Source organism: Larimichthys crocea, chromosome VIII (genome assembly GCF_000972845.2).
Source record: "Larimichthys crocea isolate SSNF chromosome VIII, L_crocea_2.0, whole genome shotgun sequence".
Taxonomy (NCBI): domain Eukaryota; kingdom Metazoa; phylum Chordata; class Actinopteri; family Sciaenidae; genus Larimichthys; species Larimichthys crocea.
In genome coordinates, this window is record NC_040018.1 from 26,105,493 (window position 1) to 26,118,355 (window position 12,863).

The 12,863-nt window shown below is 40.9% G+C and overlaps 1 protein-coding gene across 3 annotated transcripts; it reads left to right on the forward strand.

Annotated features, from left to right (window-relative positions):
- Positions 1-538: 538 nt before the first annotated feature.
- tgfbrap1 (transforming growth factor, beta receptor associated protein 1) lies at positions 539-12,470 on the forward strand. Of its 3 annotated transcripts, none has more exons than XM_019254052.2 (13): positions 539-964; positions 2,573-3,288; positions 4,106-4,300; positions 4,957-5,111; positions 5,265-5,347; positions 5,843-6,023; positions 6,132-6,292; positions 6,688-6,745; positions 6,870-7,013; positions 7,358-7,501; positions 8,105-8,264; positions 8,411-8,859; positions 9,611-12,470. In XM_019254052.2, the coding sequence occupies exons 2-13, from the start codon at positions 2,592-2,594 to the stop codon at positions 9,797-9,799; spliced, it is 2,616 nt and encodes an 871-aa protein (XP_019109597.2). In that variant the 5' UTR covers positions 539-964; positions 2,573-2,591; the 3' UTR covers positions 9,800-12,470. The 3 variants fall into 3 exon arrangements, with proteins under 3 accessions (XP_019109597.2, XP_010730466.3, XP_027137349.1); XM_010732164.3 differs by having other exon boundaries at positions 539-875; XM_027281548.1 differs by having other exon boundaries at positions 539-755.
- Positions 12,471-12,863: the final 393 nt, after the last annotated feature.

Below are 12,863 nucleotides of genomic sequence, written 5' to 3' on the forward strand. Positions count from 1 at the left end.
TATTGAACCGTAGCGAGTGAGGCATACAGCAGAATCAGTACATCTTTGTTAATAGAAGGAGAAGTAAGATTGAGGTCGCATGTTATGACGGTACCCAGTAATTCAGACAAAACTTTGGACACCCGGCACCAAAATGCCTGAACGGAGGGACATTCCCACATCATGTGTCTGTAACATCCTATTGCATTAAGCTGGCACAATGTGCATTTTGAATGTGCAAGATATTTATCAAAACGTGGTAGTCAAGAGGATGTTAAAGGGTGTGCTTCAGTGTAACGCAATATAAGAATCATTGTGTTTCTGTTGTCTTAAAATGAGCCCTTCATATCTACAGAGAGAGCGGGTCCTCTTCCATGTTGAGCTGCCATTTTTCTACAGTAGCTCAGAACGGACAAACCCAACACTGATCTGGAGTTTTTCCTACAAGCTTACAAGGAGAGGGTGAGGGCTCGGTGCCACTAAATCCTGCACACTGCACCTTTAAGACAGTAGCAGAGTACCTCAAATAAAAAAAAAATGGTTTGTATTTTGCAATTATTTTTTAACATTGTTGTGAGAATACTGACTTACTTTAAACTAATTAGTTTGAACCAAGTCAGAAATCCTCTTTAACAACTCCCCTGCTTGCTCGGGCGGTCTTGAACGCACCCCTGGATCACCTGCAGACACCGGGAGTCCGGCGCAAATGGGCGGCGTTTAATACCGGACAAGGAAGCCCTTAACGCTGCCATTCAAGACACATTTTCTGCCTGTCGGTGAGGCACCGACTCAGACACCATGTCTACATTAATGTTTGACCGCAAATAGAGATCGTGGCCGCTGTTTTTTGGAGTAGCGAGGCTCGCCTGTCGGTGGTGATCCGGCCTGCTGTCCGGGTAAGGATGCATGCTAACGCCGACAGCTCCAGGAGAAACTAGGGAGGGAGTCAAAGCGCAGAGCATCATCTTCCCCGGCTGGAAACGAGGTGTTTGCTCCTCTTCGGACACACTTGTCCTGATCAGCTCGGCTTCATTTGAACACACTGTCGATAAACACTGAAAATGTTAGCTTAGCGTTTGTTAGCTCGCTAGCATTGACATTAACAGCTAACGTTAGCTTAGCTATCTGGCCCAGGAGTGCAGCTCCTCAGTTCATTTAAATAAAATAAAAAAACAGCTGTGACTTCATAGCTCGTTTAACCTACGTTAGCCTACGAGCAATATATCCCACCTGCAGACAGCCAGGGTCGGACAGTCAACTTTGTTTTGCTGCCTCTGTGCATTTGGCAAAGCTAGCTGGAGCTAACGTCATCAGGCAAGCTATTAAATATCTCTTGTGCAACGCAAACATGAGACAGTGAGCTGGCTAATGTTTGTCCAAATGTGTGGCAAAGTAACCCTGAATATCTGTTTTTAGAAAGAGGACAAACTCAGCCTGGGGGACTGCATTACACGATGGTAGAGAAGCCAGGTTGCAGACTTTGAGGAGCATCAAACACACCCTTAAATTAGATTAGATATACTTTATTCATCCCAACACGGGGAAATTTATTTGTTACAGCAGCAGAGGAAAGTGTAGCATACACTACAGGATTAGAAAAAAGTAGAAAAGGCAAAAAAACCCACCAAAAACAGACAGAAATATCTATAACAATCAACCTTCAAACAAGTACTGAGGATAAAAGTGGCATGATGTATAAAAAGAGTATTGTAATGTAAAGAGCATAGTGTAAGAAATATTGCAAAGAAATTGACCATGATACAAATAATAATATTGCAAGAGTAGTGACCATAATATAAATAATATTACAAAAGTAAGCGGCCATGATATAAATAATAACTGCAAGGTATAAATGAAATAAAATAGAAAATTGCAATGAGACATGAACAGGAGACTACAACATGATCAGGTGGTGCAGGATTAAATATCTCAAAGTTTTAATCAGGTGGCAAACCCAATGTGCCAAGCCCATGTGTGGGAGTACAAGTACTTTGTATCATATGCAAATAAAAGCCCCAAAAAAACAAACAAAGACAAAAGATGCATTATATATCCAGATGAGTCAGAACATGTAGGATCTAAACTTGTTTAAACATACAACACTTCAACAACAACAGTAAGACAAACCATGAGCAGAGTCATCTGTCTGAAGCGGACAAATTCAGAGAAAGTTTAACTGAATGATCACGAAAGAATATCCAGAATATATACACATACAAGTCTTTTTTATTTTATCAATTAGTTGATCAATTGTTTGAGCGATAACACGTCAGAAAAATGTCACATGTTCCCAGAGCTCAAGATGATGTTTTGGTAAAAAAAACTAGAAGATAATTAAAATGTTTGCATATGTGTCATTATTATTAATAATAATAATAACAATAAGTTTAGAAACAGCAGTATGCACTCTTTAAAAGCAGAATAGATCCTGAGTTTGTCATGGATAAGGGGCACGCCCAAAGCCTGAAGATATCCTGTAATGAATGGCTGTGGCTAGTGAATGAATAATGTATCACAGGGAAATATCTTGCAGCGCACTGTCCGCTTGATTATCTGCAGTTTTGTTGATTCCTGTCTGTTTTGTATCGTCTAGTGTCGATGCCTTGGCCGAGATGAGTGTGAAGGCTTTTGAGCTAGTCCCCGCTGTGGAGCGAGATCTCCTCATGGGCGACAAGGCTCGCATCAACATCGAGTGCATTGAATGTTGCGGAAAGCACCTGTACATGGGTACCAATGACTGCTTCATCCACCACTTCCTTCTGGACGAGGTCACATCCTCCAAAGGGAAATTGACTTACTCAGCTCAGAAGCTGCTGCACAAATATCTGGGCCTTAAGAAACCGGTTGCCGAGCTGCGTGCCGCCTCCGCTTTGGAGCGTCTGATAGTGCTCTGCGATGCAATAGTGTTCCTCGTTGACATGGTGACACTGGAGACTGTGCCCTCGGCAGCAGGAGGTGGTGCCAAGATCAGAGGTGTGACGGCGTTCTGCATTAATGAGAACCCGGTGAACGGTGACCCGTTCTGTGTGGAAATGGGCGTGCTCTCCTCCAAGCGGCGGACAGTGCAGATTTACATGGTGTATGAGGACCGAGTGCAGCTGGTCAAAGAGGTGACCACGCCTGAGCAGCCCTGCGCCGTCAGTCTTGATGGTTACTTCTTGTGCCTGGCCCTCGCTACACAGTACATGATTCTGAACTACAACACAGGAGCCTCCCAAGACCTCTTCCCGTACAACAGCGAGGAGAGGAGACCCATTGTGAAGAGGATCGGCAGGGAGGAGTTCCTCTTAGCAGCCCCTGGTGGCCTGGGTAAGTCGGGACAAAAACACAGGGTGCGGTTGAATAGTCGAAAAAAAATTACCTCTAACGGAGCTCCACAGTCAACAACAGAACAGACTTCATCATCATGTCTGTCCATATTCATACGCTCTCTTTCTCTTTCTCTCTACTGCATCACACTGTTTAAATACATCAGTGTTTGTTTGTTTTTTAATGTCTGGTTGAGAATGACTGAACGGTGCGTTGATTTGGGACTTATGGGATGGCACTATCTCCTTTCCTTTTGTAAAGAATGGTCCAGGGTATCCTCTGCTAAAGGAGATAAGAAAGGAAGAATTGAAGCTCCTTTCCTTTAACATTTAGAGAATTCAAACAGCTCCTGTCAAAGAACGTTCCTAAGCAAAATAGACTATTCGACCGCACTCAGGGTATCTGCACATTTTTAAAGGTCTTAAACAATCAATCGACTTCACACAAGTTACAACTTTTTTGTATATAGTTGTGGGATGCCGGGTGTTTTAATTAGCACCATCAGAGCCATAGAAAGGACTGTCACTACTTCAGGCTATAGCAGCTCAGATGATGATTGATTTGTGTTGGGCAAGTGTCAATTTTAGTAGAAACTTTTATTTAATCAGTTATTTCTCACTTGCTTAATGCATCCAATCAATATTTTTCCAGTTATCTGAGGCATGGTCCATGTTTAGATTAATGTTTAGTATTTATCATGGAGAATATGTGTCTCTCTTCTCGTGAACGTTACACAAGTATATCCTGACTTAAGACAGTGGTCGTGTGACATACTCCCTGTTTATCCTCACAATTGTCTCTCCACATCATCCACCAGGAATGTTCGCCAACGCAGAAGGAGTATCTCAGCGGGCTCCAGTCAACTGGTCAGAGAGTGTGATCGGTGCCGCTGTGTCTTTTCCATACGTGGTGGCTTTGGACGAGCGCTTCATCACCATCCACAGCATGTTGGACCAACAGCTGAAACAGACCCTTTCATTCAGGGATGGGCACATTCTGCAAGACTTTGAAGGTAGGGCCTACACTGGTTATCAGCATCAACGCAGCTGTTATCTCTGAGTTTGAACACAGTGTGGAAACAGTAGGAAAAGGCCATGCATGCATGACATTCCTGGAAATTAAGCCAATGTTTCTTTGGTGCTTCAACCATTATTCAAAATCATAATTTTAAAGACACGGCAACTACCACTGTTGTTGTCTTTCTTCATCAAATTAAGCCACGCTTTGGGCTTCTTCCCCTCTGCCATGACTCCATAACTTCCGGCAGAGCAGATGCATGAATTCAATGTTATTGTTTTGAACAGACTGTCAGGAAAACATGCCCGCATAAACTGATTAAAGAATCGTTAAACTTGGAAGCATACGATCTCGATTTGATTAGAACATTTGGGAACAGTTCTCAACTAGAATCTCAGTTTCCATTGCTATTACAGGTTAATGGTCACAAAGGGCAAACGCTCCTGGAATAATAAACACTTGTGTGAAATGATATAAGAAGGTGACTGACAATAGCATCATTGTGTACTGTAGCCTCCAGCCTCAAGTAGTAATGAGGAGGATCACTTAGACATCCTTTGTTTATGTATAAACAAGCCATTTGTGATTTTGCCGTGGGTGTTTGTGGCTTTGTGCAAGTTCTGACCTGTGAGTGTTGTTGTGTATTTTTAGGAAAGGTCATCCTTGCGTCCACGAAGGCAGTCTATGTCCTGGTACCCCTGCCGCTGGAGAGACAGATCCAAGACTTACTGGCCAGTCACAGAGTGGAGGAGGCGCTCATCCTCACCGAGGGAGCACAGAGAAATATTCCCAAAGATAAGTTCCAGGTAAGAAACAGTGTGTCGTTTAGACTTTCCCTAATCACTGATAATATGCTAACTAATCCTGGAGGAAGATCTTCGATAAAAACCATTACTCTGAGCTGAATCACACGATTGACAGTATTTTTCTAAACTAAGCATACATTTTTTTTGGTACAGATTTTGCACAAAAGAATTCTCCAGCAGGCAGGTTTCATTCAGTTTGGACAGCTTCAGTTTCTAGAAGCAAAAGAGCACTTCAGGTAAGTCTGGATTAGTTTTTTAAAAATTTCAAGCTGTCTTATCAAACGATAAGACCGTCTTCGAGTCATCATTTAAGAACTGAAAATAAATGGAATAAATAGTTTAGTCGTGTAACTCATTAGGTAATCCCATTTGTGTTTCCCAATTGCCATCTATCAGTCTGACCCCTGCTTCACTGAACAACCAGTTTTAGTTACTTGATTAAAGCCTCACTCCCCCATAAGTAGTCTTAACTGCTTCTGCACTAACTGCACTTTAGTGAATCTTTGTAATTACTTCACAACTTCCTGATTTTATAGATCACTCGACCAAGGAGGTTTCTAATCCTGTTTGGCCATGGGCAAACAAACTGCCTTTTAATACATTTATTTTTATTATTAAAATGATCACAAATGTTGAAGATTTGCAGCTATAAAATGTTGCATGTGTTCCATTCCTCTCATGTCTGGCCTCTTTTTCTTTTTTTTTGTACCCCTAACTTTTTATGTTTGTAGGAAGGGTCAGCTGGATGTGCGGGAGCTGATATCTCTCTACCCGTTGCTGTTGCCAGCTTCGTCTTCATTCACACGCTGCCACCCTCCTCTCCACGAGTTTGCCGATCTCAACCACCTGGCACAGGGCGACCAGGAAAAAGTGCTGCGATGCAAGAGGTTTCTCATCAGTTATTTGGGAGAGGTAAACGAAATAAAAAAAAACTAATTTATTCACACATAAGTTTGCATTGATTTTACAATAATGTACAGCTATTTACATACAGTTTTTTTCTGCATCTTCAACACACAGGTACGAAGCACAGAGGTGGCCAATGGCTGCAGAGAGGACGTGGACACTGCACTGTTAAAGCTGTATGCTGAGCAGGATCATGACAGCCTTCTAGACCTGCTAGCATCAGAAAACGCCTGCCTACTAGCAGACAGCATCCCATGGCTGGAGAAATACCACAAGTGTGTATACAAGCGGAATGCAGCTATCATTAATACACCTTTTTTAATGCTATGACGCATCAGAATGTCTGCAGTGCGACCAGTCAATTTGATAAAGTCTCATCATGTTTAAAACTGTGGTAATTAGCAGCAAAATTAGCACTCAGGAGGGAAGGGTATAATTTTCATTAATTATTACGGACACAAAATTAGCAAATTTCTCGAGGGATTGACTGAGATAAGACTTTGTTGGGTAAATACTTTCCCTTGCCCTCTGCTGTTAATTACCACCCTGGTAAATCTTTAGTGCTGTGTCCAGTTTAGTCAAGTCAATTTAATTACTCTGTACAAAAATATAATCTTGAGGGAGAAGCTTTGCTTCCTTCTTTCCTTCATTCGTTCTTTCCCTCTCCCAGATATTTTGCACTCGGGCTGCTGTATCATTATAATGGTCAGGATTCAGCAGCACTGCAGGTATGTACACCTTTTAAATTAGTCGATTATTGGTCGATAGGAGACACCAACTTAAATTTGTAGAAATTCATCACATTTTCTTTGAATTTTTAATTTTTTATTTATTTATTTATTTTTCTGACAGTTGTGGATTCGAGTGGTAGATGGCGATCTGCAGGACTCCACGAGATCTGACCTTTATGACTACATTGTGGACTTTCTAAGCTCCTGCTCCAGCCTGGACCTCGTGTGGAAGTATGCAGACTGGGCCCTGCGGAAGGATCCCACGGTAGGTTAACTCGGCCGCGTATTTCATCTAGATTCTTTTATGAATAAGGAGAATACCCACTGAATAACACAATAAAATATTTGCCAGGTAGGCAGGAGTTAGCAGTGTTGGCTTTTTCATTTCATTAGCAGTGCCTGGTAAAAGGTAAGGTAAAAGGCTCCATTACAATAAATACACAGTGCTAAAAACTCCCTTAAACTCCATTCATGTGCGGCTTGAGTATTTTCTTGTGTCACTGTGGGTTGTTGATATTGTTGTATTTGACATGTTTTCTCCTTCATATCAGATTATTTGCCTCGCATCATATTTTAGCATAATTTTAACCCAGTGTTTTTTGGTAATAGATAGGTGTCCACATCTTCACAAAGAGGCCTGGCAGTAGAGATCTATCAGAAATGAACCCTGGCGATGTCATCACTTACCTGGAAAAGCACAGCCAGGCGCTGCTTCTCTACTTGGAACACCTGGTGCTGGAGAGAAAGACACAGGTATAATCAAAGGATACAGTGATAAGCCGTTAATGACAGATGGGGCTTTGTGGTGTGAGACAGAATTGAAAAATCCTGTTTGTGTGATCAAATCTTGAGAATCTGTTGCATTGTAGCTGAGACAGACACTAACCTTTCTGCAAGCGTCATTAGAGGAATTTCCCATCAGTATCAGTTCTCCAAAGCACTGAACTGCATTATTACCACAGATACATTTACATGGACTGCAACAATCTCGCTATTGACCACGTTCTAAATATAGACTGGTCAAATGAGACTCAGTGACTCAGTGGTTAGCATTGTCTACTGACCTTCTCATACAATTGTGAGCTAGGTGAATTGGGTATATAATGTGCAACCTCAATTTGTGCCTGGCTCGTCTCAGGAGGGCTGCATCATCAGTACAAGAAACATAGATGAATGTTTGTATGATTTAAAAAAAAAATAAAATAAAAAAAAGCGTTATCTGACCAAGATATTTTCACTTCGAGCTACTTTAAATTTCTCATTTAATACTGAATTATGTTAATATCTCAATATTGCATTTGGTAAACATCGTAAATATTTTAATGTGATTATTTCCTTCCATATTTGTGCATGCAGAAAGAAAAGTTCCACACACACCTGGCTGTGTTGTACTTGGAGAAGGTCTTATCATTTCTGTCGGAGTCACCGACAGACGAAGAGCGGCTCACCAGAGCAAGAGAGAGGCTGCAAGCCCTGCTCAGGGAGTCCAATCTATACCGTGTACAGTATCTTTTAGGTGAGAAACTAAGTCTGAACATGCCGCTTCACTTGAAAGTAAATTGTATTTAAAAATTAACACATCAACACATACCACATGACAGACACAATAGAGAGGTCAATATTCAGTCTCTGAAATTTTAAATGTCCTTCTGCTTTGTTTAGGTAAGACGGAGAACTGTGAACAACTGCTGCTAGAGCGTGCAACACTACATGGAAAACTGGAGGAGCATGATAAAGCACTGCACATATTGGTGCACAAGCTCAGAGACTTCCCATCCGCAGAAGCTTACTGTATATGGGCCTCATCGAGTCGGGATTCTGCTTACCAACAACAGCTCTTTCACCTGCTCTTGGGGGTGTATCTAGACGGGAACCAGACAGCAGGAGGTGGCAGCGGAGACCTAGAGATGGCAGCAGTGGACCTCCTCAATAGGCACGGCGAGGTTTTCGATGCGGTCCGGGTCCTGCGCATGCTTCCAGAGGGCTGGTCACTGCAGCTGCTGCGACCCTTCCTGGGTCGAGCTGTCCAGGCCAGCATGCACGCCTGCCGCACCTCACGGATCGCTCTGGGGCTGTCCCACTCTGAAAATCTTCAACTGCTGCATGACAGGGTGAGAACAACATGACACAAAGAGCATGCAAACTAGGTAACTAGGTCCACTGTGTGAGATTGCATAACAATGTTTTCATTAGTGTGTAATCACCTCAGAATGAGTGTGTTTCACGGCCACCTTTAGTTTCTCCTTTACGCTAAGGACAGGATGAAACAAATGGGTTGCAATCCACAACTACACCACAAGATGCCACTAGATCATTTTAGAACCCAATGTGGCCCGCAAGTCAAAAAGTTTGCCCACCCCTGCACTAGATCCTACACATTATGATCAGATTATCACCAGGTTTGTTGTTTATAGCGGAAAACATTAGCTTTACAAACTGGTAACAGCAATGATGACGACACTAGTAACAGAAATGACTTGTTTTAAAGGTATTGCCAAAGTTAGATTTCTCTCAGTACATGGAACCAATTAAATAATAAACAACTGAGGTAGAACTGCAAATAATTGATCAACAGGAAGTTAATTAGCAACTATTTTATTATTAGTCATCTTTCTGGTTCTAGCTTCTCAAATTTAGGTGTTGATCCTTTTCATTGTGATAGTAAAGTGAATATATTTGGGTTTTGGACTGTTGGTTGAATATAGACAATACATTTCCATTTAGATTTTATCAACGGTTTCACCAAAAAATCATACTGTGACATGTCTCTCTGACAATTGCTTAAAATATTTTATGTGATGTCTGTAGTGAGCTCTCTTTGTGCTTTAGTCGTATCTCTAATTTGATGTTTCTTTTCCACAGCTGAAAGAACGGAAGAAACCAATCTTTGTGTCTGACAAAAAGGGATGCCACCTGTGTCACAACACCTTCAGTGAGCCTAACGTGGTGTGTCTGCCAGGTGGAGTGCCTGTCCACACCCATTGTGTCGCCCAGAGAGTAAGAGACTCTCCCACGAAGAGACAGTTAACTAATAGCAGTAACCATACGTGAGACTTGATCCTTCAAACTACCATGTGATCTGTGATCAGAGGCACCAAACTAAAAGCAGGACGTGCTGAGTTTTTGGCTGGCTTGAAGACTTGTGGGGGATAACAATAAGCACAGAACACCTATTGCCGTTGTAGAAATGTGCTATGGAGTTGATGAGAAACGCAAAAGAAAGGTTGTGCGAGTGTGTGTGTGTGCGCGCGCGTGTGCGTGTGTGTGCGTGCAAGGAGAAACAGATGTTAATTCCTGCGCAGCAATTATACCACACTTTCAGACTGCAAGTTATTAGTAGAGGTGAAAAAAACAACAGCTAAGTCATCTGGCCCTTTAATCCATTTAAACATACAATTAATTAAAGACGAGCTCCTGTGCTTACCTGTGGGTTCAGTGCTGTACCAGTCATTGTCTTTGCTTGAACAGTTTTAAACCAGAATTTGAGACTGCTTGAACTACACAACACACAATATTTGAAACCTGTTGCAAATACTTCTTAAGCATGCATAGTATTACCACTCTGGTCTAATCACCTCATATGGGTATTGTATTAATATTGACCTAACTTGCATCAGTGCATTGTTAGGTTTTAATGTGAAATGCTACAGACTCATCAGTGATGATGGAGTCTTTTATGTCTGTCTTTTTGCTCTCTGAGATCTTGACTCGCTCGAAGGGCAGCGGATGATACTTTATGTTCACACTATTTCAGCTGGCAACAATTTGATCCAAACGCATTTTAGATTTTGATTCAAGGTTAAAGACCTTATCTCAGCGTGTTCGTCATACAACTGTTAAACACTAACGAAATGGTTGCATTGATCCACTACTGATCAGTTACTGCCGTCATAGATACATTTTGTTTTTCTGGGGAAAGGGGTCATGTAAAGATTATTTTCTTCTGGGGTTGCAAGGTGGTAAATTGTTCTAAACATATGAATAAATATCAGCAATTTCCAAAAGTATTTTACAATATGATATAATTGTAATTGAGGACTCAGTTATTTTTTAACATTTGACCACAAGATGGCAGTAATGTATAAAATAAACCACAAGTGGAACATTATGGAAATTATTGGATGGTATTCTTTACTGTTATTCTACTAAATTCCTGATTATATCTATATATCTAGACCAATCTATCTATATATTTAAATAATTGGATGAACAAAACTATATGAAGCTGTTTGGAAAAATCCTCCAAGCTTCAATTTTATTCTAGATGACACCATAATTAATAATTTAGACGTACTGTGACACATTTAAGTGGTTGATGTGGACATGGACGACCTTGGTAGTGCATTTTATTAGCAAAATGAATGAATGATGGTCAAAGTAAATGGTTGTTTCACAAAGCATGATAATAACCCTGAAATCTAAATGTGAGAAAACAAAACCTATATCATCTGTAGCCCAAGAACTACATGTGGCATCTCAGCTTTCATAACTGCGTTCCCCCCAGGGTGCTGGAGTTATTGCTTTAACCTTCTCATCATGATACACTTTTCAGAAACGGAAAGTCGGCCATACTCTATCACAATGAAGCCCTGAAGTTCTTTACAGGCTTGTCGTCCCAGACCACGGCTTTGTCCTTTAGTGCTTTCTTAATGTCGTGTATGTGTCAGATAATAATAAAGCGCAGCTTGGACCTCCATAAATGTTTCTTGTAGACGGACATAACTAATTGCAGTGTTTGTGTAGCTAAATTGTTTGAACAGGTGAGATCAGGGACAAATACCTAAATGTCTGCTGGAAGTGGAAAAAAAATTCTTCATGTCAAACTACCGGTACTTCACTTTGAAAAACTGCATTAGTCGAGGTGGCAGAAGATGCATGACTTTCACAACAAAGGAATGAGCGAAAACCTTGACAGTCTAAATGTGGTTTAGAAAGGCTGCTGTACACAGAATACACTAAATCATTGTGTACGTTTTTTCACATTTAACACTCTCTTCCTGGAAATATGTCTCTAATCAAAGATGCCCATCCACATTAAAGGAATATTTCAATGGTTGTAACTTCTCTATAATCAGGAGATGTGAAAATGAATACATACCTTTTACACACTACAAACTCTGTACAAGATGTTCATCCAGACTTGTATAAGAGAAAATCTGTCAGTATTCTCTCTAATCATGCCTTCAACAACAACAGAAGCAAAAACCAAAACAAAGTGTGTCTCCTCAATTCTTTCTTTTTAACTCATTTACAGTTGTCCAACTTTTAAAAAAAAAGACTTCACTGTTGTGTGTTTTTGCTTGTTTCTCTGGTGCCTGTGCTGTTGATGCAAGCCTTCTGTAATTGCAACCTATTTCTGTAGGGAACTCTGCGTAAACATGGGACTATTTTTCTAACATGGGGGATCTAAATATTGTAGATACTGTAGGCTTGACTCACTATCCATGACAGAAATTCACTGCTTATGCACAGCATCTTTTCTGTCTGAACAGTCTAAGTGTAGCTTGCGTAAAAAGGCCTCTTAACCATAACTTCAAATAAAAATAATACAATATACTTGTGTGGGAAAAAAAAATTCTATTGTATTTTATAAATATATGTATACTGGTATGTATATACTGCATTTGTACTTGTTTCTTGCTTTCTAAATCAATGCCAATGTGGATGGAGTGTACAAACTGTAAATCCGTCCCACTTTAATAAACATGAAACCGTATCAATGCATGGAGTCTCAGTTTTACATTTCACAAGTAAAAGTGTCTCATAGCTGCAGGCACTCTTGTAGTCAAGACCAGCTAAACCAAGACCAAGACCAGAGTGTACTGAGACAAGACCAAGACTGAGGGGTTGGCACCAAGTCAAGACTGAGACCAGACAGTATATAGTCAACTTAGGTAGCTAATATTCGCCAAGTCTGTTTGGGTGAGGACGACACCTCCCAGCCTTCTCAGTAAATCCTGCAGATTTCCTTCCATACATTTTCAAATATATAATAGCATGTATACTATGGCTTGGCTGAATACTTGATGGTTAATATTAAAGGTGCTCCAAACAGGATTTTTGGGGGCAACCATTGATTGCTGGCAGCTGTATCAGCCAAACTGAACTAGTTCAT

What these genes read in the sequence shown, in the direction of transcription:
- tgfbrap1 (XM_019254052.2), top strand. Translation starts at nt 2,592, where the DNA reads ATGAGTGTGAAGGCTTTTGAGCTAGTCCCCGCTGTGGAGCGAGATCTC. An exon ending in TTCCCAAAGATAAGTTCCAG is followed by an intron (nt 5,112 to 5,264) that starts GTAAGAAACAGT and finishes TTTTTGGTACAG; the next exon opens with ATTTTGCACAAAAGAATTCT. An exon ending in CCGTGTACAGTATCTTTTAG is followed by an intron (nt 8,265 to 8,410) that starts GTGAGAAACTAA and finishes TGCTTTGTTTAG; the next exon opens with GTAAGACGGAGAACTGTGAA.